The 26,574-nt window shown below is 67.9% G+C and overlaps 1 protein-coding gene across 1 annotated transcript in view; it reads left to right on the top strand.

Annotated features, from left to right (window-relative positions):
- The window catches only part of BRSK2 (BR serine/threonine kinase 2), a 40,852-nt gene that overhangs the window by 1,820 nt on the left and 12,458 nt on the right, over positions 1-26,574 (top strand). Inside the window, exons 2-8 of the mRNA XM_062197712.1 lie at positions 21,157-21,251; positions 21,722-21,807; positions 23,463-23,603; positions 23,745-23,861; positions 23,958-23,991; positions 24,100-24,168; positions 24,590-24,736. Coding sequence (XP_062053696.1) covers positions 21,157-21,251; positions 21,722-21,807; positions 23,463-23,603; positions 23,745-23,861; positions 23,958-23,991; positions 24,100-24,168; positions 24,590-24,736 — 689 coding nt within the window. The remainder of the gene's footprint in view (positions 1-21,156; positions 21,252-21,721; positions 21,808-23,462; positions 23,604-23,744; positions 23,862-23,957; positions 23,992-24,099; positions 24,169-24,589; positions 24,737-26,574) is intronic.

Here is a 26,574-nt window from a genome sequence, read left to right as displayed (position 1 = left end):
TCTTGAAGTGGCTGTGGTCAGGGCACACTCCGGGGACAGGGGCCCCAGGGTCCAGCATGGACCCTTCAGCTGGGCCTGCTGGAAGCTGCTGAGATCTGGCTTTGGGTGGGCGGGCTCGGGAGGGGGTGGTGGTGGAGCCTTCTCTGCCCCCACCTGGGCCCGAGGGTGCCCCTTCCAGGGACCACAGGGCCAGTCGGCCCCTTCCTCTGCGTGGTGTTGGACTCGGTGAGGCTGCTGTCACTTGGTGATGGCATCTGGCCATCCCCCGGGGCAGGTGTGGCTTTCTGACGGCCGGGGCACCATGCAGCCCCAGGACGTGTCCCCGCTGCCAGTGGTGACATCTGGCCCAGGAAGACCGTTTGGGGGAGGAGTCTCCCAGGGGCAGGTGCCACGGGGTGGGGGGGTGAATCCACCTGCAGGGCGCAGCCTGGCCCCTCAGTCCCTGCCGTGGGGGCTCCCCCAGAGCCGGAGGGTGGGGAAGGAGCTGTGTGGCAGGACGACGTGGGGGCTGCTCTGGGCAACCCTGGGTCCAGGGAAAGAGGGCCGGGCAGGGAGAGGCCTGGGAATGACAGCTGCTCTCCAGGTCACCTGGCTGGGTCCCAGGCAGCGGGCGAACCAGGGGCGGGGCCCGGGCTGCTGTCAGGTCTTCTCAAGTTTCCTTTAGAACGAGTGGCAGGCAGGCCGTGGAGCAATTCAGGAGTGGCAGGAGCCAGGGAAGGTGGGACAGGTGAGAGAGGGACGGACAGGTGGGGAGGGGGGACAGGTGAGAGGTGGACGGACAGGTGGGGAGGGTGGGACAGGTGAGAGAGGGACGGACTGGTGGGGAGGGTGGGACAGGTGAGAGGTGGACGGACAGGTGGGGAGGGGGGACAGGTGAGAGGTGGACGGACAGGTGGGGAGGGTGGGACAGGTGAGAGAGGGACGGACTGGTGGGGAGGGTGGGACAGGTGAGAGGTGGACGGACAGGTGAGAGAGGGACGGACAGGTGGGGAGGGTGGGACAGGTGAGGAGAGGGACGGACAGGTGGGGAGGGTGGGACAGGTGAGAGAGGGACAGGTGGGGAGGGTGGGACAGGTGAGAGGTGGACGGACAGGTGGGGAGGGGGGACAGGTGAGAGGTGGACGGACAGGTGGGGAGGGGGGACAGGTGAGAGAGGGACGGACTGGTGGGGAGGGTGGGACAGGTGAGAGGTGGACGGACAGGTGGGGAGGGGGGACAGGTGAGAGGTGGACGGACAGGTGGGGAGGGGGGACAGGTGAGAGAGGGACAGGTGGGGAGGGTGGGACAGGTGAGAGGTGGACGGACAGGTGAGAGAGGGATGGACAGGTGGGGAGGGTGGGACAGGTGAGGAGAGGGACGGACAGGTGGGGAGGGTGGGACAGGTGAGAGGTGGATGGACAGGTGGGGAGGGTGGGACAGGTGAGAGAGGGACGGACAGGTGAGAGGTGGACGGACAGGTGGGGAGGATGGGACAGGTGGGGAGAGGTGCCCAGCCGGAGCACAGGGGCAGAGGCAGAGGCAGGCGGTGTGTGTGTGTGTGTGTGTGCACACGAGGCAGGTTCTGGGTGGGCTGCGAGTGGCCACTGTGCGTGAGGCTGGGCTGGCTGAGGAGCCCACCAGCCGAGCAGGTGGATGGGGTGTGCTGGCCCCCGCTGCCCCAGGTCCCCCGGCCCCTCTGTGAGGCCCCCAGGTGAGTGTGCAGCCCCCTTCCCCTCAGGCTTTGTCCCAGGCTGGTTTTCAAAGCCCACGAAGCGCCATGGTGGGCCCACACCCTGGTGAGCCACCTGTGCCTCTCTCCTGGCTCTGGAAGGGCCCTGTGTTCACTCAGTGGCTGAGCCTGGGTGCCCAGAGCCCCCCTTCTGGGCTAAGAGCTGGCCTTGGGGGCTGTCCCGTGGGAGAGCTAGGGACAGAGGTTCTTGGGGACGGGTAGATTCCCCTTGGTGGGGGAGGGAGGAGCCGCAGGGCGTGGTCCTGTCCTTGTCTGTGTGGGTCTTGCTGTCTCACCCGCTGGTGCTGGGGCCAAAAGCCCACCGGACAGAGGGCGTGGCACGGGCACCCGTACTCGTGTGTGCCCGTCCCTGGGGTGCCCACAGAGCTGACAGCATGGGCTGCGGCTGGGGCTCAGCAGCCCCCGAGACCTCCAGCCAGATGAGCTCCTCTGGGCCTCTGGTGGGTGTCGGGTCTGGAACCGTCCGGAGCTCTGTGCAAAGTGTGGCCAGCTCTGTCGCCATCCCAGGCTCCCTCCGAGGGGAGCCCACTGCTGGAACTTCTAGGGACTGTGCCACTGCCCAGGACCCCGGGGGCCCGTCCGTGGCCCCATGGTGGCCAGGGTGATGTGTGTGTGCCCCTGCCTCCCCGCCCCGCCCCTGAGCGGGCACCCGCAGGCCAGCGTGGGGCCCAGGACTGCAGCAGGAGACGCCAGGGCTGCTGCCTGTGGTGCACACCGGTGCGTCCATCCCTGGAGTGCACGTGTGCCCTGTGTCTGTCTTGAGGCTTGTCTTGGAGTGACCCCAGGGCGCAGGGCCCAGCAGGAGCGGTGAGGAGGGCACCTTCACGGCCCTCAGGGATGGTCACGCCGCACCTGAATTGGACCGCCAGCACCCGGCCAGACCGGGCTCCCTGGCACTTAACAGGGCGTCCCTGCACCTGCAGCCCGGAGGGGCTGTGAACCTCGGGGCCCCCTCTGCGGGTTGGGTTTCCCCAGAGCTTCCGAGGGCCTGGGACGATGGGAGGCAGCTGTTGGCCTCCAGGGGTCCTTGGGAAGCGAGGGCCGTGCCGGGCCCAGGTGAGCCCTGCTCTCCCCCGTGGCCCAGCTGCCTGCAGGCGTCCTCATGGCTCGCCCCAGGGAGGCCAGCCTGACTCTGGGCCAGACGGAGGCCGGGCTGGGGCCAGGCCGGGGGACAAAGCCGAGATTGTGCCGGGCAGGCCCAGCGCGGGCCTTGTTTTGCCGCCTCTGAGGGGCCAGTGTTCTGGGGCCGGCCCTGTCCACAGAACAGCACTCCCAAAGGCCAGACTGTCAGTGGGAGGCTCCCCTTCTGGTCCAGGGCCCAGGGTGGTGGGGGGAGGGGGGGGCAGCCCCTGAGCTTGTCTCGGGCCAGGCCAGGGTCTGGGGTCTCCCCGAACCCAATTTTGAGAGTCAGGTGGAGCCCGGCATGCTGTCCTCGGCCATGGGCTGTGACTGGTCAGGGTGATCAGGCGGCTCCAGGCCTTTGTAGGTGGGGCAGGGGGTCTATGGCTGCTGGAGGTCAGAGGCGCCTTAGGGCACCTACCTCCCGCCCAGGCTCCGGCCTGCAGGGCAGAGGTGGGAAGGCGGCTTGGACAGCCCCTTCATAGCAGGTGACTCGGCGGGGGAGGAGGCAAGCTCAGGGCTGGTGCCAGGAGAACCCGCCTGGCCAGAGGTGTGGCCGCTGCAGGGCAGCAGGTGTGGGAGTCCCAGGTGACCCCACAGCTGCCAGGCAGCTCCTGGCTTGGGAAGAGGAGCTGCTGGGGAAGCCGTGTGGCTGTGGGTTATGGAAGGGCCCCCGCCACCGACTGCAGGGTCCCAAGGCCGGGCTGATGCTTCCAGGGGAGCTGCCGCCAGGGCTGGTGTGGCTGGGGACCCCCATGGGCCCGTGAGTGACTGTTTGCTGCGACCCCGCCACGGCAGGAGGTGACACAGCACAGTGCCCGCTCCCAGGAGGGCGCCGGCCAGAGGTGGCTGCGTCAGGGGCCCCTGGGAGTCAGGCACTGTCCTGGTGCAGCCTGCCCACCTCTGCGCCTCAGTGTCCCTTGCTGCAGTGGCCAGGGCGAGGTCGGGTGTGCACAGGGGATTGCACAGCGGCCAGCGCCGCCCACACACAGAATGGGGACAGCACGGCTGGGCTGTGGTCGTGCTCGGCTGATGGGATTTCCCTAAGCTCTCGGCGTGGGGGCGGTGAGCCAGGGAGGTGACCACGGGGATTGTGGGGAGGCTGAGCCGGGCAGAGCGGATGCCGGGGCTGGCGTTGTCCCTCGGGGCTCACGCTGGGGCCCTCCCGCAGCCCTGGGTGAGGGGGGCTCGGGACGCCTCCCGCCCTGGCTGGATTCTGTTGAGGGACCTCTCCCCACTCCTTGCCTCTGCCCTGGTATCAGGGACTGTGAGGGGCTTGGGGGACAGCAGGAGAGCCCTGGGCCTGATGGCCCTGGCTCGCAGCTCCCGTTGGCTCTGGGGCCCGGCTGGTGGGGGCAGGTACCCCACTTCTGTGACTTGTGTGGCACTAGGGCTGCGAACCCCAGGCCTAGGCTGACTCTGGACCATGGCATTCAAGCTGCAGAAGCCGAGAGAGAAGCACCCCAAGCCAGACGACCCCAGCCCCAGCCGCCAGCTCCCTGCCCCTCCCCGATTGTTCCAAAGTGAGTTCGGGCGTCGTTTAGTTGTAGATAACCACGCTGTGTGCCTCCTCAAAGCTGTGCATCTTTTTTGTTTTTTTTGACAGGCAGAGTGGACAGTGAGAGAGAGAGACAGACAGAAAGGTCTTCCTTTGCCGTTGGTTCACCCTCCAATGGCCACTGCGGTAGGCGCGCTGCGGCCGGCGCACCACACTTATCCGATGGCAGGAGCCAGGGGCTTATCCTGGTCTCCCGTGGGGTGCAGGACCCAAGCACTTGGGTCATCCTCCACTGCACTCCCTGGCCACAGCAGAGAGCTGGCCTGGAAGAGGGGCAACTGGGACAGAATCCGGTGCCCCGACCGGGACTAGAACCCGGTGTGCCGGTGCCGCAAGGCGGAGGATTAGCCTAGTGAGCCGCGGCGCCGGCCCAAAGCTGTGCATCTTAAAACGCTGATGTATGAAACCTGGGTGCAGGTCCGGCCACACCCTGGGGGCTTAGCTGCCTGGAGCCCTCTGGGCCACTGCCAAGGGGTCCAGGCTCTGCCTGAGCCAGGGGGCATCCCCTGCTGGGCACCCAGGGGTCCTCCATGTCCGTGGTTCCAGGGTAGGTCTGAGGGCCTCTGTTTCCTCTCCTGCTTGGTGTCAGGGCACCTTAGACTACTGAGGGCTCGTCCGTACGGCTCGGCGTGGGCTTGGTGCTCACACGTGTCATTTCGTTCATGTGTGTGTATATACACATCAGTTTCGTTTCGTATGTATTTTGTGCATGGGTGTGTCATTTGTGTGTTCAATGTGTTTCATTTTGTGCACATGTGTTTCCTTGTGTTCATGCGTGTTTCACGCTGACATGCGTGTGGTGGTGACTTGGTCCAGCCAGGGCTGTGTGACCTGGAGGAATGGGCCACCCCTGGGCATGGCCGAGGGTGGGGAGCTCAGCTGAGCTGTGGGTGTGCCTGGGACCCCTGCCTTCCCACAGAGAGCCCCTCCCCATCTCCAGGGTCAGCCAGGGTCAGCCAGGGGCTGGGGAGGCCCCGCCTCTAACAGGTCCCCCAGGGACGGGCATGTGGCTGACCACCGCCGGGAACAGGGGAGCCAGCCTGGGTCCTGTGCCTGCAGAGCCGGGCCTGGGAGCTGTCCAGCACCAGTCCTGCTGCAGTCTGCGGCAAGCCCTTGGCCCTGAGGCCCCGGCTTCCCTGGAGGAACGAGTGAGGGGCTGGGCGGCCTGGGCAAGCCCCCAGACGTGTCCCCAGTGCTGAGTCCCTTGCTGGTGCCGACTGGGAACCGGGGGCCTTCGTGCTCAGGGCCGCCCACTGCAGACCCCAGGCCTGTGTCTGGCAGGGAGCAGCCCCCATCTCGGGCTGACTTGTGTGACTCAGCGTGGTGGTCCCCGGCACCCCTCAATGCTGGCCCCACGTCTGAGGCTGCCGTGAGCCCTGTGCCTCCTCTCCCCGGTGGGGAGATACCGCTGGCCATGTGTGGGTATCGGGGCCCGCTGGGGTGGGGGCAGGCACGTGTCGTGGTGGAGTCCCTGGCTCACTCCTGGGCTCTGGTGGCCGGGGGGGTGCAGGAGTTTGGGTTTGGGCCCTGGGGTGGCTGTGGGCAGGTGGGGGCCTGTGCTGAGGGGGACAGCTGCGAGCCGGCCTCCACGCTCCCCTGTCTGAGTCAGGGCTGTGTGGTTCTGGGAGGAGAGAGGCGTGGAAGGTGCCAGCTGCTCCCCTGTGGCCCCCGGATTTCCCCGGCTCCTCGTGATGGGTTTGCTTCTGCAGCCCCTCCCCCCGGTCCATCCCAGGCCAATCTCCCGTCAGATGGAGTTGGAAGCGGCAGGGGCTTAGGGCCTGGTTCCCACAACCCGGTCCATCCCAGGCCAATCTCCCGTCAGATGGAGTTGGAAGCGGCAGGGGCTTAGGGCCTGGTTCCCACAACCCGGTCCATCCCAGGCCAATCTCCCGTCAGATGGAGTTGGAAGCGGCAGGGGCTTAGGGCCTGGTTCCCACAACCCGGTCCATCCCAGGCCAATCTCCCGTCAGATGGAGTTGGAAGCGGCAGGGGCTTAGGGCCTGGTTCCCACAACCCGGTCCATCCCAGGCCAATCTCCCGTCAGAGGATGGAGTTGGAAGCGGCAGGGGCTTAGGGCCTGGTTCCCACAACCCGGTCCATCCCAGGCCAATCTCCCGTCAGATGGAGTTGGAAGCGGCAGGGGCTTAGGGCCTGGTTCCCACAACCCGGTCCATCCCAGGCCAATCTCCCGTCAGAGGATGGAGTTGGAAGCGGCAGGGGCTTAGGGCCTGGTTCCCACAACCCGGTCCATCCCAGGCCAATCTCCCGTCAGATGGAGTTGGAAGCGGCAGGGGCTTAGGGCCTGGTTCCCACAAAGGCAGCCCCAGGAGGCTGCTGATGGCCAGGTAGGCAAGGAGCCAGCTGCTGGGTCATCTCTGCGGAGAGGAGAGCTCGTGTCAGATCCGAGGTTGGTTGATGCTAAACCCCAAATCCCAAGGGATTTGCAGCTCGCCGTCAGCGCACAGATGGACAGTTTCCCGGGTAGCGCCAGCCAGCAGCAGGTGCACACAGCAGGGTGTAGGTGGGCTCGGGTCACCTGCTGACCCAGGGGCTGTGCAGTGCCTGCCATGGTGGGACCGGCCCGCTCTGTGGGAGCCCAGGCAGCTCACTTGGGCCAGGGGCAGCCAGACCCAGACCCAGACCCAGGGAAGCGGGGTGGGGCCATCCACTCTGGGGCCCCCTGCTTTGGGGACACCCTGCGTGACTCCCCACTGGAGCTGGAACTGGACTGGGGGCCGCAGGTGGGAGTCCGGCTCTCAGGGCAAGGACTTGGGGTGGGGCTCCAAGCTGGCTCTGTCTGCAGAACCTCCCGTCTCTGGGGGTGGGCAGCCCCCTCCACCTGTGCGGGTGCTGGGCATCAGGGAGGACCCGGGGCCCAGGTGGCTCCTGGGGCCCCGCGCTGGGCGGGTGTGAGGTGTCCAGTGTGCAGCCCTGGAGCTGGGGGCCCACAACGTCATGTCCAGGCCTATGAGCAGCAGCACAAGCAGAACTCGGAGTGGGGGAGCGTGTCTCCAGCCGCAGACCCCTCCCCGTGGCACAGAAGCCTGCCGTGGGGTCTCAGCATCTCCAGCCTGGCCCTAAGGGGCCGAGGGCAGGCCCTGGTCGTCCTGTGGGCCGCTGGCCTTGGGCTCTGCCCTGTAGTGATTCTGGCTGCGCCCCTGAACCCAGCACCCCAAGACCTGCAAGATGTGTGGTCTGGGGTGCTGCGAGCCGGCTGCATCCCACAGGCTCACGGCTCTGCGCCCCCTCCCATCCCTGGGCCCCCCTTCCCAAAGCCTCCCCTTGTCCCCCTGCAGAGTGAGGACGTGAGAGGGGCTGGCGTTCCTGACCCCAGCCTGGGATGGACGCGGGGTCCCGCTGCGTGGGGTCTCACCCCCAAGCCGCAGTGGTCAGAGGAGTGGGGTGAGGGGAGGCACCAGCCTCTCGGCCACGAGGATTTAGGGACCAGAGTGTGACCGGCGTGGCCGGTGGCCGCTGCCTCCCCCCGCCCTGCCCTTCCTGCCCGCTGTCCACTAAGCAGGTTCTATTCTTACCCGCACGGGCGCGGATTAGCTGGCTGCTGTCCACAGCAGGCTGCCCTGGCAGGGCCGGGGCCAGCGTCCCCTCGGCCCGCACGGGGTCTCCCTTCCTGACCACACCCCCCACCGCCCTTGCAGGTGGGGTGTGTGTCTGTCATCCATCTCTCTCAGGAGCCTGGATCCCCCTAGGGGGTCGTTCTTCCTGGGGGGACTCTGCGGGGGGGGGGGCAGGGCTGTGTCCCGCTATATGAGGCCTGCACGGTGGTGCTCTGCTTGGCTCCCGCCTGGGGCGTGGGGGCTGCCCTGGCTGCTCTCACAGCTCCTGGTGGTCATGGCATGGGCAGTGGGAACCTGGCCCTTCCTCTGCAGGGACCCACAGGAGGGGTCCTGCCCCCGGGAGGGCAGTGCTGGCCTGGGCCCCGAGCGAAGCAGGCAGGTGGGCTGCTGGGCTGTTGGGGTGCAGGTCGGTCCAGATCCTTCCCACAATGCCTGCATGGGCCACGGACCCCACTGTGCCCGGCCCCTCCCACCTCTCCCACCCTCTCGTCTCCCCCCACGGATGCCGGCCTTCCCCACACCCTGTTACCCTCCGTCCACTGCCCCAGCTGCCTACCCCTCCCCCAGTCCCTCCCTTTGGCCACCAGAGTGCCACATCCAAGGGTAAACCAAGTCAGTGTCTCCTGGGCAGCAGCTGCTCCCACAGTGCTTGACTGGACCCCGAGTTCCTCCTCCTGCCCCTCGGCACAGGGCCCCCGCCCGCCAGCCCCCACCTCCCCTTGCCACTGCGATTATCCTGTGGAGCTGGGGCCCCAGCTTCGGTCACAGCTGGCTCTTGGTGCGGGGAGGTTAAGGCGCCGTCCCAAACCCAGCAGGCATGGCGTGACCACTGCCTAAGTGAGCAGAGGGGCAACAGCCACAGGGCAGGGGCCCGCAGGTGCGGGCCTGGCCCTCCTGGGGTCGGCAGAGGGTGCTCAGCCTCGCTGGCCGTTGGTGGCCCTGTCCTGGAGAGAGGAGGGGGGCCTTTCTGCCCTTGGACGCCCCGAGACCCTCCTGAGGCTCCAACAGCTCTGGGGAGTCAGGGCAGGTGTTCATGTGGGCTCCCGGCTGGGCAGCCCCCCACGACCCCCAGCCCCCTCCCCAGCCACCTGTCAGTCTAGGAGTGTCCCCTGCCAGGCAGGACCCCCGAGCACTGGGCAGACGTGGGCATGGTATCAGCAGGAGACAGCAGGGGAGGCTGGGCGTCTGCGGGCTCAGCTGGGCGTGCAGGGGTGTGTGCAGGCCTGTGCGGTGGTGGCTGCCTGCTCACAGGCAGAGACTCCCTGGGGCTTCCCAGGGAAGGCTTCCCCAACCTCATCTCCACGGCGACCGGCGGCCCCTCCCTGGGGCCCTCGAGGGGCCACCCGGCAGGTGCAGAGCAGGAGGGGCGGCTGCAGGCCAGCTGTGCCGGGCTCTCACTGGGGTGGCTCAGGCTCTGTCCATCCCGTACCCCAGTGCCCCTGCCCTGCACGTGCCCAGGGCCTGGACAGCTGCTGGCCAGGGGGTCACTGCCCGCTGTGCCACCTCTGGTCACACTGCGGTGTTGTCCACACACAGGGTGTGAGCCTGGCTCCCCTGGGCAGTCCTGGGTGGGGTGGGGGCTCCTCCTGGCCTCCTGGGTTGCTCCTGCTGGTCTCCATACATGTGTGGTGGCCCTGCCAGTGGTCTCCACAAGGACCGCAGCCCCACACGGCCGGCTGAGCCAGGACGCCCGCCGGAAACGGTTCCTTGCTGGATTGTGGGAGCCAGTTAGTGAAAGTCAGCTGAGCGCCCGGCACCTCGGGCCTGGAGACGGGGTCCCCGCCGCCTCCAGGCAGTGGAGCCCCTCCAGGAAAGCGTCTCCCGCCAGGTGGGAGGGCGGGCGGGCAGGCTGGGGGTCCTCAGATCCAGTGTCACAGCACTGTGCCTCAGGAAGGGAGTCCTAGGAAGGCTGCTGGGCTGTGGGTGGGCTGTCCTGTGCTGGGGGAACAGGTGCCTGTCTCCTGGGCCCCGCCCCCTCCTCAGCCTTCGGGTCAGCCCCACTCCCCGGGGGCTGGGCCCCGTCCTGGGGAGTGATGGCCGCCCATGGTGGCTGACAGGAGCCTGCCTGGCTCAGGGCGGTCCCTACAGGGGATGATGTTGGGGTGTGTGGGGGAGAGGAGGGCCCTGGTCCTCACTGTGGGTTCACACAAAGGCCGCTCTTGTGCCAGGGAGGAAGGGGGGCCCCTCCCACACTGCGTGCAGGTTCAGGAAGGTGGGGGGTCAGGGACCCAGGTTTCCCCAATGCCCGATCATTCTGTTCCCTTGCACAGGGTTGGAGCCCATGGTTCTACTCCCCACAGCCCCTGCCTGCGTCCACTCCACGCCCTGGGACACCCGGCTTTGCATGCGGGGGGGGGGGCAGGGGAGAGTTCTGGGGTGCAGTGACATCACCTCCTACCCAGGGGCCAGTGGAAGGGTCGGGGTGTGTTACCATGATAACAGCCCGGTGCCACCTCCCCACGGGGAGCCCCGAGCACTGCAGGTTTGGGGCGGGCAGGGGCTCCCACGGCCACCCCCCCAAGGCCGAGTCAGGCAGGACACATCCTCAGACCAACTTCACCCGGTCCCGCTGTGGCCCTGACCTGTGGGCAGGCGGGGCCTGGAGAGTCACAGCCCGGGTGCGTTGCCCAGCCGGCCAGCTCTGTCCACCCTGGCCCCCCGGCTGCCTGGAGGTGGCCGAGGCAGGAGGGGCTGCAGGTGTGGGGGCTGGGCCCTCGTGCCCCTGTTGTCTTCCCGCCTGGGGCCGGGGCTCCCGGGGCTCTCCGTTAGGGGGTGTGCCCCTTGGCAGGTGTCTATTCTCTTGGGAGCGCTGCTTCTTCAAGGGGTGGCCTGGCCCACGCTGGCCCATGGAAGCCCAGCCGGGGCGTCTTGTGCTCTTAAGTGGCTGCCCAGAGCTGTTTCCACATGGGAGCCCTGTTCCCTCTGCTCACCCTGGCCTGCCGTCCTGCTTCGGCGGCCGAGTGGGCTCTGAGTCTCCCCTGCGTCTCCCTGTGAGGCCGTGCGGGAGCCGAGGGGTGTGGAGGGCGCAGGCCCTGCAGGCTGAGCTCAGTTCCCTGTGCTGTAGCCGAGACTGACAGAGCTGTTGGGTCTCGGGTCTCGGGGCGCTTCCCAGCTGCTCAAAACAGTGGCTGGAGGAGGCACAGCCACAACAGGGGCGTGGGGGCGGCTCCCCAAGGCCCCTTGTGCCGGGGGGCTGGCAGAGTTCCATGTGGAGTCCCTGGGCTGGGAGCCGCTGGCCGCCGTGACTCGGGAGGCCCCGGGAGGCCCCGGCTGCAGGGCCGGGAAGGGGTGGCTTCAGCTCTAGGCCCTTGTTCCCCTGGAGTTGATTGGGGTGGCAGGTGTGGTGTCTCCCAGGGCTGGCCACCTGCTCGGGCCCACCCCTCCCCTGCAGGCCCCGCCTGTCTGGGGGTGCTGGGCAGTGGCTGCTCCTCCTGGTAGGGCCCCTCCTCCTTGAGCTGGTGGGGGGCAGGTCTGAGGAGTGGGAGCAGAGGCCTCAGATGCCCTCGTGGGCAAAAGGAGGTGTTCACTGGTCACAGAGCTCAGGGCCAGTGGCTGGGGTGGGGGCGGGGCCGACAAGGATGCTGCCTGCCTGTCTGCTCTGATCGCCATGGCAACCGAGGGAGGTTTGGCAGGAAGGAGGAGGGGGAGGGCTTTGTGTGAGGCCGCTGGGGTGGAGACACGCGGGGGAGCCTTCTGGGTATGGGTTGGGGTCTTTGGCTTGGGGCTGGTGGGCTGCTCCCCCAGGCCAGAGCTGACCCTCCTGTAAGCGCTGGACATGGATCTGAGCTTCCTTTCTCTGGGGTCCCGGTGTTCGCCCTGGGCCACAGCTGTAGACTGTTAAGGGCCAGCGTCCCCTGACAGCCCTGAGCTGGGGTCGGCTGCATAGCAGGGGAGCCTGGGGAATGGCTGTGGCCCTGCCCTGGGGTGGGGAGAGGGCCCTGCTGGGCACCGGCCTTACCGTGTCTGACCACTGACCACAAGGATGTCCCTGCCAGTGTTTCACAGGTCCAAGTCTGGCCAGCCTTGGACCCAGCTGCTTTCTCCCTCTGTTTCCCTAGAGAGAGCCCAGGGCCAACATCGCGGGGCAGAGCCAGGTCTCCAGGTGCTCATCCGATCACACTCCCAGGCCGGCCCCCGGCTCCAGCTGCACACCTGACCCTCACTGCCTGGTGTGTTCATGTGTGAGCAGGACATGGCCTTGGGGGCGGGGGAGCGCCGGGGGCGGGGGCGGGCCTGGGCAGCTGCCCCCTGGTGGAACATCTGGAAACTGTACCAGGTGGCTCTGCGGTGGGGACAGGGCCGTGTCCGCCCGTGGGAGCGGACACCCTGAGCACACACAGTGGCCTTGGGTCCAGGCCGCCTGTGGGACACAGCATTGGGTATCATCCAGGGATGTGTGGCCCCCAAGCTCCACGGGGTACCCCACGTGCACCCCTCCCTGGTCGGCCTGCCCAGCGTTCCCCGGAGGATGTGAGCGGCCCTGCCCGGGTGGCGTGCAGGCAGGCAGGGCCACTGAGACACCGCCGCCGAAACCAAGCCGACCGAACGGGTCTGTCCCTGAAAAACGCACGCGGAACTTGCTTGTGAGACAGAGAGGCCCCGTCTGCTGGCTCACTCCCCAAATGGCCACACGGCCGGCCCGGGCTGGGCCAGGCCAAGGCTGGGAGTGTGCCAGGACCTCCTTCCAGCTGCCCCCAGTGTCTCGAGCCCCAGGCCCCAGCCCTGCTGCTCTGCGGCTGTGCCTGCGTCCGCTCTGCGGTCAAGGCGTTGGCAGAGCCAGGCGTTCAGAGGGAGCTGCTGTGGTGCCGGGCGCCACCCCCCTCCAGACCAGGGCTGCCTGCACGTGGGTGTGGCATGGCCGGCTCGCGAGGCAGCCCCTCGGTCTACCTGTGGGTGCTGTCGCTTCTCCTTGACTCTGAAGCGGGTGTTGGATGGGTGTGAGGTTCTGGGTCGTCCACCACGCCGCCGTCTTCTGGGGCCTTGCATCCGGGGCAAGGGTGGAGGCGTCAGATGTCACGGGCGCCCCCCGATGGGACCGCGTGGTTCCCGGCGGCCCCTAGGGTTCCGCTCAGCAGTGTGCCTCGCGTGGTTTTCTGTGGTCCCTTCCGTGGACCCGTGGGCCGACAGACTCCAGTGTGCCCTCAACGGTCGGCCCTGGCTGCCCTTGGCAGGTGTGACTGCTGCTCCCAGTGTGCCAGGCGCCGTGCAGGTGCCCAGGCTGGGTCGGGGCCACCTGCTTCTCCTTCTGTGCCTGTCTCCACCTGCGTAGCCCTCGCCCTCTGCTGACGAGCCCTCCCCAGGGATTCCTGTTTTTGAACTTATCTTCCGATTGATAACCCGTCGTCTTAACATGTCCTTAGGACCCGTTGCTGAAGATCCTGGGGTTTGGCTCAGCCGTGGCCTGCTTCTGCCGTCTTTTTCTCGTGCCAGTGGCCACGTGTCTCCAAGGGGAGGCAGAAGCAGGGATGGTGGCCCCAGAAGGAGCCCCCCTTGCTGCCACCGGGCCCAGCCTGTGGGGTTGGCCAGCTGGATCCGAACAGGACTTCCTGTGGCTCAGGACCGGGCGGCCCCTGGGCACCTGCAGCCGAGTGTGCTGGCCGCGTGGCCGTGTGAGCAGCCGGTTGGGTTTGGAGCAGTGCATGCTGGGAGGATGAACGAACGAGTGAATGAGAGGATGAAGTCTGCCTTCCAGGGCCTGTGCCCGGCGGGGGTGGGGCCTCTGTCCCTGAGGAGCCGGTGTGCCTCTGGGTGATGTCCCTCGGCCCTGTCCACGCTCTGCACTCCAGTCGGGCCAGCACTGGGCTTCCTGGTCTCACCTGCCTCGTTCGGCTTCTCCTTTTTTCCCTGTCTGTTTCTCCAGTCCCACGATTACTGCTGGTTTTTAATGCCTTGGAGCGTTTCCTCCTTTTTGTCGGCTTCCTGCTTTATAGACCTGGCGGCTTGTTAAACCCTCGGCAGTCAGGGGATGACGTTAAGTCCGCTCGCTGAGGGCCCCTTCCTGTCTCGCCCCTGCCCGGGGCCGCAGTGCTCTGTCCACTGAGAGTGGCTGCGTGCTGTGCTGACCGAAGTGCCTGCCTGGGCCTCTGGGGGCGGGCTCCTGCCCCGTGCGTTTGTGGGTGCGTACCTTGCGTGTTCATGCAGAAACATGTGCGTGCGCACACGCATCGAGCACACGTTGCGTACATGTGTATGTGTGTGAGGATACATGCATTTGCGTGAGTATAGGCGTGCACACACACGTTTGCAGCCAGCCTGTCCCTGGCTGCTCTGTGACTTCCCGGCACCCGCACCCTCCGCAGCGCTCCTGCTGGCTATGCAGCCCCACCCTGAGGCCAGCCTGCACCCCTGGGGCCCCAGAGACCGCAGGCCCTGCCCTGGCCCCAGCTCCCGGGCTCCTCGGATGTGCACAGCCAGACTCCCTCTCGAGCCCCGAGGCGGATCCGTGGCTCAACTCACTAGGATGTGCCCCGGCAGCCACCCTGCAGGCCCCAGTCTGGACCACCCCTCAGGGCCGCCCGGGGATGTGTCTCCACCCCAGTCTGTCTCGGAACCTGGGCCTTAAGGTCCTGGGACCAGTGCCCCTCCGCCCCCCCCCCCCCACCTCTTCACCTGCCTGGTGAACACCCCGGCTCCTCCGCTCCCGTCCTCGGCTGAGTTCAGAGCCGTGCCAGCCCGCGCCCCGTGGCCTCCAGCAGGTGCCCAGGGAACTCAGCTTCTCAGGGGATGGGGTGGGTCTGTGTCCCCAGGAGGGTCCTCTCAGGCCCCAGGCCTGAGCGGGGGTGGGGCTGCTACCGGGGTGCAGGGCAGACTTCAGCGGGGCCCGTGGGTGAGTGCTGAGTTCCCAGCCCCTGCAGGAGAGAGGGCGCTGGGCTCAGCCTGGGGATCCCCTGACTTTGCCTGGGGACAGGTCCAGCCCGCGCCTGCCCCCTGCAGGACGGTGGGACTGCAGGTATGGGGGACTCACGCAATCCTCACCACCAGGGAGGAGGAGGAGGTGTTGGGAAGGGAGAGGAAGGGGGAGGCGGGCTCCCTGGGGGACCTTGGGCGCCTTCCCGCCACGGGTCAGGGGCTTCCGGCCTGGGCCCCCCGCAGAGAGCGTGCAAGGGGGAGTGGCTCCTGGCGTCATTCAGTGCAGGAGGTTCCACTCCGAGTGCACATCGAGCCCCCAAAGCTGAGGAGGCCGTGGGGGTGGGGAGAAGGGGGCGCCTTGAGGACCAGGTGGGGCTCTGCCTGCCTCTGCTGGCCGGACCCCCAGCGATGGGCAGGAGCAGGGACTCCCTCCTCCCAGCACGGCCCTGCAGGGGGACGAGCGCCCAACCCTGGCTGAGGGAGGACCCTTCCAGGCCGGACTCCTCGGTGTGGGTGGGCTCGGAAGCCGCGGCCCTTGCCCCATCCCCTCCCCCCCAGCCCCCCACTCCACCGTGTTTGGGGGTCCTCGCTCACACTGAGCCCCATCATGGGTCTTGTGTGGGGGTGGGCTCCTGGCTGCACACTGGACTCGGGGCTGGGGAAGCGGGCAGCTCCCAGCCAGTGGGGGGCACTCGCCTGCGCCGAGGGTGGGGCGGACAAGTGCCCCAGGGTCATGGCCCCTAGGAGGTGAAGGGTAGGGCCAGCGTGGGGCCAGCGGTTTGGCCCCGAGCTGACCACCCGCTCTCCCTGGGCGGCGGGGCAGGGCTCACCGCTGGGCTCCTCCCCGCCTGGCCGGCTGTCCCAGGTCCTGAGGGGCTGGAGGAGCTCCCTGGCCCCTGTGCAGCTGCAGGCCCCGTACCCCGCCCCCACTTCACCACCTCTGCCCCGTGTCACTGATGCTCCAGGCCCACAGCCAGCTTGGGGGTGAGGGGTGCAGGGGCTGGGGAAGGGGCCTCGAGGCCTGCACAGCTGGGTTCCTGAGCAGGTGGTCCGACTTCCCTGCCTTGGTTTACCCTTCCAAAGGAGCGCAAGGTTCTGTGGGGACCCAAGGTGAAGGGGGAGGTGGTAGGCCTCTGGCCAAGCCTGCCCACTCACTGCCCGGAGCCCGCACCACCCAGGGCGTGTCTGCAGCCCCAGGCCCCTCCCTCCAGGGCTGGTGCCTCCCAGACACAGAACCCAAGAGAGAACTCGGTCTCCTGAGGCCAGCGGTGTGGACACTGCTCTGAACCGCCCACCCTCTGCCCGCCGCTCCCCGAAGGGCTCAGGCATGGGGTGGGGCGCAGTGACCGGTGAGGCTGCCACTGAGCAGCCCTCGGCACAGCCTGTGCGGCAGGTGGCGCAGCTGTCCAGGGCAGCGGCCTGGGGTCCGTTTCTGCTCTCCGCGTGTTGGTGCCAGGTGTCTGAGCCCTTCTCGGGGGCCGCCAGCATCAGCATCTTGCCTGGCCACCCGCGTGGGCAGGGCTGCCCGTGGTCCAGCAACGCAGATCCCTTTTCACAGAGACACTGTGTGGGAAGTCCACGGGAAGTGGCTCTCTCTGTCTCCAGGGAGATGGGTGCCCACACAGCCGGTGACAGAAACAGCGGTGCCCGCGGCAAGGAGGCCGAGGAAAATGGGTCACCATTGGCTGTGCTGTGGCTCCGGTCGCTCATGTCCCCTAGGGCACTGCGGGGAGCTGCTGGAGCAGGGTGCGGCTTTGTCACCCGATTCCAGCCCAGCGCTACCCCCTACCCCGGGGGGAGCCTCACTCTCCAGCACCCCAGGGGAGGGCGCCGCTGTCCACTCCCGCATCCCAGGGCCAGGTGCTGCGGGCTGGGCTCTACCAGGGCCTCCTGCCCCGTCTGGTTCCTTCTTCCGCACGCTGGGCCCTGCTGCCCCACCGGCCACGTTCAGCACCAAGGACAACGTCCTCTTCCGCCTTCCTCCCCAGAGCACCGCCTCCCCCAGCTCTCTCCACTCCCATGCCCCTCGCTGGCCTCTGGGGGCGGAGCTGACTCCTGTGCACTGTTAAGGCAGGGGGGAGGTGGTGGGAGCTGGGGGAGGGGTCCCTGTGTGCAGATGGTGGCTGGGGAGGCACGGGGAGGAGGGCCGTGTTCTGTGGTTGGGCGCAGGAGCAGCTCAATCAGCCATGCCCGCGGCCTCTGGGGCGCGGACTCCGTGGGGGTGGGGGGCAGTGCTGAGGCTGGGGAGGGGTCAGTGAGTGGGTGGCAAGAAACAAGCAGTAAACGGGGAGGGGAAGTGGGGGCCCAGGGGCCCACCTGTCCACCCCAGGCCCAGGGACAGCTCCTGCTGCAGCCGGGTCAGCACTGTTAACCTCTTCCCCAGGGTCTGTGGGCTCCCTGCAGAGCTGGGGCTGGGTGCACGGCCAGGCTGGGGGTCGCGGTCGCACTGCTACAGGACGCACAGGGCTGAGCCGCTCCAGGAAGGGGGCAGGGAGCCAGGCTGTGCTCCCGGAGAGAGGCCCAGTCCCGGCCTCTTGGCCTCAGGCAGGTCTGTGGAGACCCTTGTGATGCACAGGCAAGGCCAGGTGAGGGGCTCTGGTCACGTGGGACGAGGTCCTGCTAGAGGGTGGGCACTGGTGGCAGGGATGTGGGCAGCTGGGACAGCGGCACTGGACTCTCCTGCCCCGAACATGGCCCGCTGGTGGGTATGTCCTGGAGCCACCTGTGCCGAGAGGGGCTGAGCCCCTGTCCGTGTGTCCGTGGGGTTGGCAAGGCTGTGACAGGTGTTACGGGAGTGCCCAGGACCCTGGGAGGGTGTGGCTGGCCCCCGAAGGGCTCTGTACTCCTTAGGGAGGGCTCCAGGAAGCAGAAGGCACGCCCACTGTGGCTGGGAGCCCTGAGAGCCCCAGACTAACCGGAAACCCCAGGGGCTGCCACTGCCCCAGGGCCTGTCTGCCCTCCAGACCCCTACCCACACCAAAGAGCAGGGTGCCCGGGAGACCCTCCGCACAGCAAGCTTGCAGCCCCAGGGCCCAGGGCCCCCCAGCGGGTCTACTCAAAGGGACTCTGCCCTGGAGGGAGGGAGCCGGGGAAACCTGCATCCAGGTCTCCAGATGCCATCACAGCTGCCCAGGGCCCCTGTGGTCAGAGGGAGCCAGGATCTGCCTGCTGCAACCCTGGGGTCCCCCAAGAGCCCCCTGCCGCCTCCTCTCCCCTGATCAGTGTGGCTGGCTGCCCTGCGGAGACACTGAGCCCAGCTCCCGGGCCCTGCCAGGGGAGGCTGCCACTCCTCGGGGTCCCTTTGACCTCTGTCTCTCCTGGCCAGACTTCCCGGCCTGGAGATGGGGGAGCAGAGGCACTTGTCTGTGCAAGAAAGACTTGAGGCGCGAGGCAGACGGGAGTGGTGAGCCAGCGAGCGAGGTGCAGCGGGGCAGGGCGTCCTGTTGGACCCGAGAGAGGGAGCCCGGCTGTTCAGCCTGGGCTAAGCCAGGTTGCAGAGTGTGACGGAGCAAATGCACCTGCCAGGCCGGCTGGGCGTCTCGTGGGAGGCGGGGCCTGCAGTCTGCAGGGCTGGGACTCTAAGAGATCTGGATCCACTTCTGCCTGCCGTTCCTCCTGCCTCTCCTGGACTGAGGGCTCGCCGGGTGTGAACTCGGGAAATCCCTCCCAGGGTTTCCCCACCCAGAGTTATCAGCCTGGGCAGCCCACTTGGCGCTGGGCAGAGAGGATTCCCCTGGGGGGAGGCTGGGACCCCCCACTCTGTGACGGTGTCGGGGGTGGGCAGGACTTGGTGTGGGATGCTGGGAGGTGGGACCACCCCACTCTGTGACGGTGTCGGGGGTGGGCAGGACTTGGCGGTGTGGGCTGCTGGGAGGTGGGACCCCCCCCACTCTGTGATGGTATCCGGGGTGGGCAGGACTCGGTGGTGTGGGCTGTTGGGCTGCTGGGAGGATGGACCCCCCACTCTGTGAAGGTGTCGGGGGTGGGCAGGACTTGGTGGTGTGGGATGCTGGGAGGCTGGACCCCCCACTCTGTGACGGTGTCGGGGGGGAAGGACTTGGCAGTGTGGGATGCTGGGAGGCTGGACCCCCCACTCTGTGATGGTGTCGGGGGGGAAGGACTTGGTGGTGTGGGATGCTGGGAGGCTGGACCCCCCACTCTGCGACGGTGTCGGGGGGAAGGACTTGGTGGTGTGGGATGCTGGGCTGCTCCCCAGGCCCCTGGCACACACGCAGGCCGATTCCTAACTTCTGCTGACGCTCGGGCACCCACAGCCCCCACCCCCACCCCCGGAAGCTCCCCGCCTGTCACCCCCTGGGCCGTAGCCTGGCCCTGGCAATTATCAGTGGCAACATATACTTTCCCCCTGCGTGCGAGCTGTGTTTGTGCGAAGACGGTGATTAGCGAGGAAGTCACAATTGGAAAATGAGCCCCTGTGCGTGGAGGGGGGGCTCCCCCATCTGCAGGGTGGGCGGGGGAGCGCAGTGCCTGGCAGGGCCTGTTGTGATCAGCGCTGGTGAGGGCGCCGTGTGGTTCTTGTGACCCGCTTCAGGCTGGTGGGCCTGGGGTGGCCCAAGGCTCATACCTTAAAAAAAAAAAAAAAACTTTCCTATTTTTATTTATTTGAAAGGCAGAGAGGGACAGAGGGAGACTTCCATGCGTGGGTTCGCTCCCCAGATGGCAACAACGGCCAGGGCTGGGCCAGGCTGGGACCCACGAGCGTGAATCATCATCCGATGTCCCCGGGTGCACATCAGCAGGACGCTGGGCCCAGGAGCGGAGCTGGGACTCCAACCCAGTCGCTGAGCTGGGACGCGGGCGGCGCTGCCCCTCCCGCTGGCCGTGGCGCGTCCGTCCCGCGCTTGTCTGGAGGCAGTGCCACGTTGCCCACGTGCGTCTTTTAGCTGCGTCATGAGGATGTGTACGCTGGTGCGTGTGCTGCATATGTGTGTACACGCGGCATGTGTGTGTGTGCACATGTGTGCACACTGTCCCCGTCTGGGGCCCTCTGCTGTGGTCAGCTGGCCTGTGCCGTCCTGGGGCTGTAATGACCGAACCCCGTGCCCTGCAGGGACTCGTGTATATGCAGGGTAACGTGGACCTGGGCCCGTGCCAGGCCCCCGGCCTCGGGGATGCTGCCGGCACCTTCCAGGGGCTGTGCCCACGGTGCCCGAGGGTGTCCCTTGCTGCCCTCTGTCGGCTGCACCGTAAGGGAAGTGGCACGGCTGGGCTGCAGGAGGCCTCTCTTGCCTTCTGCCTCCTCTGGGGACTTGGATGGCGGCACGGTGTGTTCTCCCTGAGTCCTGTGCTGCTGGCTGGGGGCACACGGCCCGCGGGGGCATCAGGTGTTGTCCCAGGGCTCCGGGAAGAGGCGCAGGCTTGGCGTCCTGCAGTGCATGGCGGGGGGTGAGGGAGGGCTCTGGATCACAGGTGACAGAGTCCCCCTGCCTCCTCCTGCCACAGATCAAGGGTGCCCAGCCCCCAGGAGTCCCTGTCTGAGCAAGCACAGCCTCTGAGGCCCCCAGCTCAGCTCCCACAGGGCTCCCCCAGCTCTTGTGCCCTGCCGTGGTCCAGGGGAGCCCAGCCCCCACAACTTGCAGGCTGACCAGGGAGGCGTCTGCACCCGAGGACACCCTGACTGTGCAGCTGGGGGTTGCTGAAGGCCTGGGCGAGGGACCCCAGGTGTGTGGGGAGGGGACCCCCAATGATGTGCAGCAGCCCAACCTGGAGCCCCAGGAGGCAGGGGCTTGGGGGTTCTGTGTGGGACCCCGTGGAGCTGGGGGGAGCAGCAGGAAGGAAAGCTGGGCTCACAAAAGCAGATGCCAGACATGGGCGGTTGGGACTCGGTGTAGCCGGTGTAGCCGGTGCAGCCGCAGGCGGTGACGCCCAGTGGGAGGCTCGATGCAGCTGTGTGACTGGACTGTGGGTTTCTCATGTTCGTTCCCAACACCCACCGAGAAGGAGACATGCACACATGTGTGGGACCCCCACCCCGGGAGGGGGAGCCCGTGAGACAGGGCAGGTAGGAGTGACCAGGACCCTGTGACAGTGACAAGCTCCGTGTGCCCGGGACACCAGAGGTGGGTCCCAGGTGAACGTGGAGCGGGGGCTCAGGTGCAGAGGGTGGGGCCTGGGGGTATGGGGAAATGGGCTTGGGGGTCTGGCCAGCTAGGGATACCTGGAGGCCTAGTTGGCGCCGAGCTGGGCAGCAGCCTCGGGAGCCCGGCTGGCCTGGGGTTCCCTGGGCAGCAGGGATGGCGTCCAGGCCTTGTGTGGGCCCGTGGTGGGCACCGCAGAGCTGAGCACGGCCTCCCCCGCCCCCACAGGCCTTGTGAAGTTGGGCATCCACTGTGTCACCTGCCAGAAGGTGGCCGTCAAGATCGTCAACCGTGAGAAACTCAGCGAGTCCGTGCTCATGAAGGTGGGCGCCCGCTGGAGCTGGGCGGGGCCCCGGGGTCCCGGGGAGTCTGTGGACGCCCGTCCGCTGGAGCTGGGCGGGGCCCTGGGGTCCCCGGGAGTCTCTGAGGATGCCCACCTGTTGGAGCTGGGCAGGGCCCCAGGGTCCCGGGGAGTCTGTGGACGCCCGTCCGCTGGAGCTGGGTGGGGGCCTCGGGGTCCCCGGGAGTCTCTGAGGATGCCCACCTGTTGGAGCTGGGCAGGGCCCCATGGAGTCCCGGGAAGTCTGAGGACGCCTGCCCGTTGGAGTTGAGCGGGGCCCCGGGGTCCGGGGGAGTCTCTGAGGATGCCCGCCCGGCCTTCTCCACTGGGGACCCTGTGCCGTGGGGGTTGGTTGTCCTTGGGGACTGAGGCTGGGAGCTGCCCTGGGCTGGGGTCTGGCAGGGCGGGCCAGGGTCCGGCAGGGCGGGGCGACGCCCGTCTCTGTGTCTGCAGGTGGAGCGGGAGATCGCCGTCCTGAAGCTGATCGAGCACCCCCACGTCCTGAAGCTGCACGACGTCTACGAGAACAAAAAATATTTGTAGGTATTGCTGGGCCTGGAGGGCTGGGCTGGCCGGGGGCCGCGGGGGCAGGGCCCAGGCCAGGCCAGCGTCCTGGGCCCCTGTCCTCGAGGAGGGCCTCGGCCCGGGCTGTGGCGCTCACTGCTTCCTGCCCGGGCCCCTGCGACCTGGACACCAGCTTAGGGGGACAGTGCATATGGAGGAGGGGCTGGGGTCCTGGGCAGAAATGCTGTCGCCCCCCCCCCCCAGCCTGGACACCTGCTGCTGGGTGTGGCTGCCTCCTGCACCTGTCATCGCCACCAGGGCTGACCCGGGCACCCCAGCTCCCTGTGGGGCGACACGGACGGGGCCCCCAGAAAGCAGGGCAGCTGCACCCCGAGGCCCTCTGGGGTCCTGACAGCACTGTACTTAGACCTGCAGTTCCAGGCCATGTCCACAGAGGGCGCTGTCCGGTGAGGCTGCTGCCCGAGGGGACCCAGACGTCCCCACCCCCAAGGCCCCCATGTCCGCCTTGCCGTTGGAACCAGGTCCTGTCAAAGGCAGGGGCCGTGGAGATGGGCTGGGTGCAGGCTGCCCTGTGACGGGCCAGACTCTGGGTCCCGGGCCAGACTCTGGGTCCTGTTAGCGCCCATCCCTCCCCACAGCCACTCTCAGCAGGAGGGGCTGGCAGGAGGGTGGGGGATGGGGCTGGGGGGTGGCATTCACCTAGGGAGGAAAGCAAGGGGCTAAGGCAGCCAAGGAGGCAGTGGTGGGGGTGCACGCGGTGGGGGCCTGGTGTGACAGGTGCGTGGCAGGGACAACACTGAGCCGCTGCCGGCCCGGGGGGGAGACAGGTGGGGGTACCCTCCAGGGCTGAGAGCCACGGCACACACAGCGTGGGGACTGGCCTGAGCGCTCAGCTCCGCCGTGAGCCCTGTGGACAGGCAGCCGGGCCGTCGGGCTGGAAGGGGAGGCTGCTCTGGGGAGGCCCGCTGAGCGGGGCGGGCTGGGGCCCGCAGGGCAGCGGGGGGCCAGGACCGCCCAGGTGCCTGGGGCGGGCTCGGCTGCAGATGTGTGACCCCTGGGTGGGCACAGAGTCCAGCAGGCACCACTCAGCCCCAGGACTAGCCCCTCCTGCCCCGGCTCCGGCACTGTCCCCATACCCCTGTCCAGGGGGCACGCCCCCCCCGGACTTCTGCCCCAGGGGCTTCACTTCACACTGACCCCTTGATTCCTGCCCAGGCCAGGCTCACCTCTGCTCGGAGAGTCCAGCCCCTCCCCCTTCCCACGTCACAGCAGCCACCCTCACAGCCGCCGAGTGACACCCTCAGTGGGGTCCAATTCTCAGACCCATCTTGGGGGGCAGTCCCCCTCCTGGCCAGAGCCTGGATGCCAGCCCACCCCACGCCTCTGCCCCCTGCACCTGGCAGCCCACAGGGCCGTGGGCTGGGCTGTGACGGAGGTGCCGGGGCGGGACCCAGCCACTCAGAGCCCGGGTAGCCTGAGGCCCTCCAGAACCTGCTCCCAGCTGTGCAGCCCCTGCCCGTCCACCCCCGCAGGCTTGATGGGCCCAGGCAGTGCAGGAGCCGAGCAGGGTGGAGGGCCCAGCCTGGGCCGGCCGGGGGGCTTCGCACACCCTGGAGGGTCGGCAGCTCCCCCCCCCGGCCAGGGCCCTGATGCCGCCCGGCTTGCACAGATACCTGGTGCTAGAACACGTGTCAGGCGGGGAGCTCTTCGACTACCTGGTGAAGAAGGGGCGGCTGACCCCCAAGGAGGCCCGCAAGTTCTTCCGGCAGATCATCTCGGCGCTGGACTTCTGCCACAGCCACTCCATCTGGTGCGCGCGCGCCCCCCGCTGCCCTGAGCCCACGGCCCCTGCCCGAGGCGCCAGAGGTGGCCTCCGCCTGTGACCCCGGGCTGGGGGAGTGGGGCTCTGAGGAGGGGCCCCGGGTCAGCCTGGCCTGGTCCCCCTCCCCAGCCACAGGGACTTGAAGCCGGAAAACCTGCTCTTGGACGAGAGGAATAACATTCGGATCGCGGACTTCGGCATGGCCTCGCTGCAGGTTGGGGACAGCCTGCTGGAGACCAGCTGCGGGTGGGTGGCGCCGCGTGGTCTCCGCCGGGGGCGCAGGGGGGCGGGCCGGCGGCCGGGCCTCGAGCCCTGTGCCCTGACTGCCCCTCCCGCCCTCAGATCCCCGCACTACGCCTGCCCGGAGGTGATCCGGGTAAGTAGCCGCGGCCCCAGCCTCCGGTGGGCACCCTGTGGGCGGAAGGGGCCTCGCAGACCCTCTGCTGCTCCCATGCGCCAACGCCCCGGGCCCTGCCGTCCGCAGGGGGAGAAGTACGACGGCCGCAAGGCGGACGTGTGGAGCTGCGGCGTGATCCTGTTCGCGCTGCTGGTGGTGAGCCCCGCCCCTCGCCCCGCCCCGGTCTCCAGCCTCGCCCTCGCCCGCCCCCGGGCCCCCGCCACGCCCCCGGGCCGCCCTCCTGTGCCCGCTCGCCCCGCCCCCGGTCTCCAGCCACGCCCTCGCCCGCCCCGGGCCTCCCGCCCCGCCCCTCGCCCCACCCCCCACCCCCGCCTCCCGCCCCGCCCCCGGGCCGCCCTCCTGTGCCGGCCAACCTGCCCGCTCGCCCCGCCCCCGGTCGTCAGCCACGCCCCCTCCGCCCGCCCCGCCCCTCGCCCCCCCCCCGCCTCCCGCCACGCCCCCGGGCCGCCCTCCTGTGCCGTCCAACCTGCCCGCTCGCCCCGCCCTCGCCCCGCCCCCGGTCGTCAGCCACGCCCCCTCCGCCCGCCCCGCCCCTCACGCCCGCGCCCGCCTGCAGGGGGCGCTGCCCTTCGACGACGACAACCTGCGGCAGTTGCTGGAGAAGGTCAAGCGCGGCGTGTTCCACATGCCGCACTTCATCCCGCCCGACTGCCAGAGCCTGCTGCGCGGCATGATCGAGGTGGACGCCGCGCGGCGCCTCACGGTGCGGCCCCGCCCCGCCCGGCCCTGTCCGGGAGGCCTGTGCGCGTGCGTGTGTCCCGGGCGCCCAGGTGTGTGTGGTGTGCGCGGGTGTGTGCGGGCGTGCACAGGTGTGTGGGTGTGCACAGGTGTGTGCGGGCGTGCACAGGTGTGTGGGGTGTGTGAGAGTGTGCACAGGTGTGTGTGGGTGTGCACAGGTGTGTGCAGGTGTCTAGGCATGTGCACAGGAATGTGGGCCTGTACACAGGTACACGTGCCCAGGTGTGTGTGGAGGTGTACACGGGTGTGTGGGGTGTGCCCAGGTGTATGTGGAGGTGTGCCCAGGTGTGTGGGTGCCCAGGTGTGTGGAGGTGTGCACAGGTGTGTGGAGGCGTGCACAGGTTTATGTGGAGACATGCACAGGTGTATGTGGGTGCACAGGTGTGTGTGGGTGCACAGGTGTGTGTGGAGGTGTGCACAGGTATGTGTGGAGGCGTGCACAGGTGTGTGTGGAGGCGTGCACAGGTGTGTGTGGAGGGGTGCACAGGTGTGTGTGGTGCACAGGTGTATGTGGGTGCACAGGTGTGTGTGGAGGCGTGCACAGGTGTGTGGAGGCGTACACAGGTGTGTGGGTGCACAGGTGTGTGGAGGTGTGCACAGGTATGTGTGGGTGCACAGGTGTGTGGAGGTGTGCACAGGTGTGTGTGGAGGGGTGCACAGGTGTGTGGGTATGTGCACAGGTGTGTGTGGAGGCGTGCACAGGTGTGTGTGGAGGCGTGCACAGGTGTGTGTGGAGGGGTGCACAGGTGTATGTGGGTGCACAGGTGTATGTGGGTGCACAGGTGTGTGTGGGTGCACAGGTGTGTGTGGGTGCACAGGTGTATGTGGAGGGGTGCACAGGTGTATGTGGGTGCACAGGTGTGTGTGGAGACGTGCACAGGTGTGTGTGGAGGCGTACACAGGTGTGTGTGGAGACGTGCACAGGTGTGTGTGGAGGGGTGCACAGGTGTATGTGGGTGCACAGGTGTGTGTGGAGGCGTGCACAGGTGTGTGTGGAGGTGTGCACAGGTATGTGTGGGTGCACAGGTGTGTGTGGGTGCACAGGTGTGTGTGGAGACGTGCACAGGTGTGTGTGGAGACGTGCACAGGTATGTGTGGGTGCACAGGTGTATGTGGGTGCACAGGTGTGTGTGGAGGCGTGCACAGGTGTGTGGAGGCGTACACAGATGTGTGGGTGCACAGGTGTATGGAGGTGTGCACAGGTATGTGTGGGTGCACAGGTGTATGTGGGTACACAGGTGTGTGTGGGTGCACAGGTGTGTGTGGAGGCGTGCACAGGTGTGTGTGGAGGGGTGCACAGGTGTATGTGGGTGCACAGGTGTGTGTGGAGGTGTGCACAGGTGTGTGTGGAGGGGTGCACAGGTGTATGTGGGTGCACAGGTGTGTGTGGAGACGTGCACAGGTGTATGTGGAGGTGTGCACAGGTGTATGTGGGTGCACAGGTGTGTGTGGAGACGTGCACAGGTGTATGTGGAGGGGTGCACAGGTGTATGTGGGTGCACAGGTGTGTGGGTATGTGCACAGGTGTGTGTGGGTGCACGGTGTGTGTGGAGCTGTGCTCAGCTGGGCGGCAGGCTTGTGCCTGGGAGTGGAATGGAGCCCTCCGGGGAGCCCTGCGAGTTGTCCCCGGCCGCCATCCCGCCTCGGGCTGGGCCGGACAAGCCCAGTGTGGCCAGCTCCCCAGCAGCCAGCCCATCAGCCACAGGGCCAGGACAGGGAAGGTGCAGGACGGCTCACGTCCACGTGAGGAAGCCAGGCCCTCCCCGGACCGTCCCCCCACCACCCCCAAGCTGTCCCGTCAGG

Source organism: Lepus europaeus, chromosome 7 (genome assembly GCF_033115175.1).
Source record: "Lepus europaeus isolate LE1 chromosome 7, mLepTim1.pri, whole genome shotgun sequence".
Taxonomy (NCBI): domain Eukaryota; kingdom Metazoa; phylum Chordata; class Mammalia; order Lagomorpha; family Leporidae; genus Lepus; species Lepus europaeus.
This window is presented reverse-complemented; position numbering and strand designations above follow the sequence as displayed.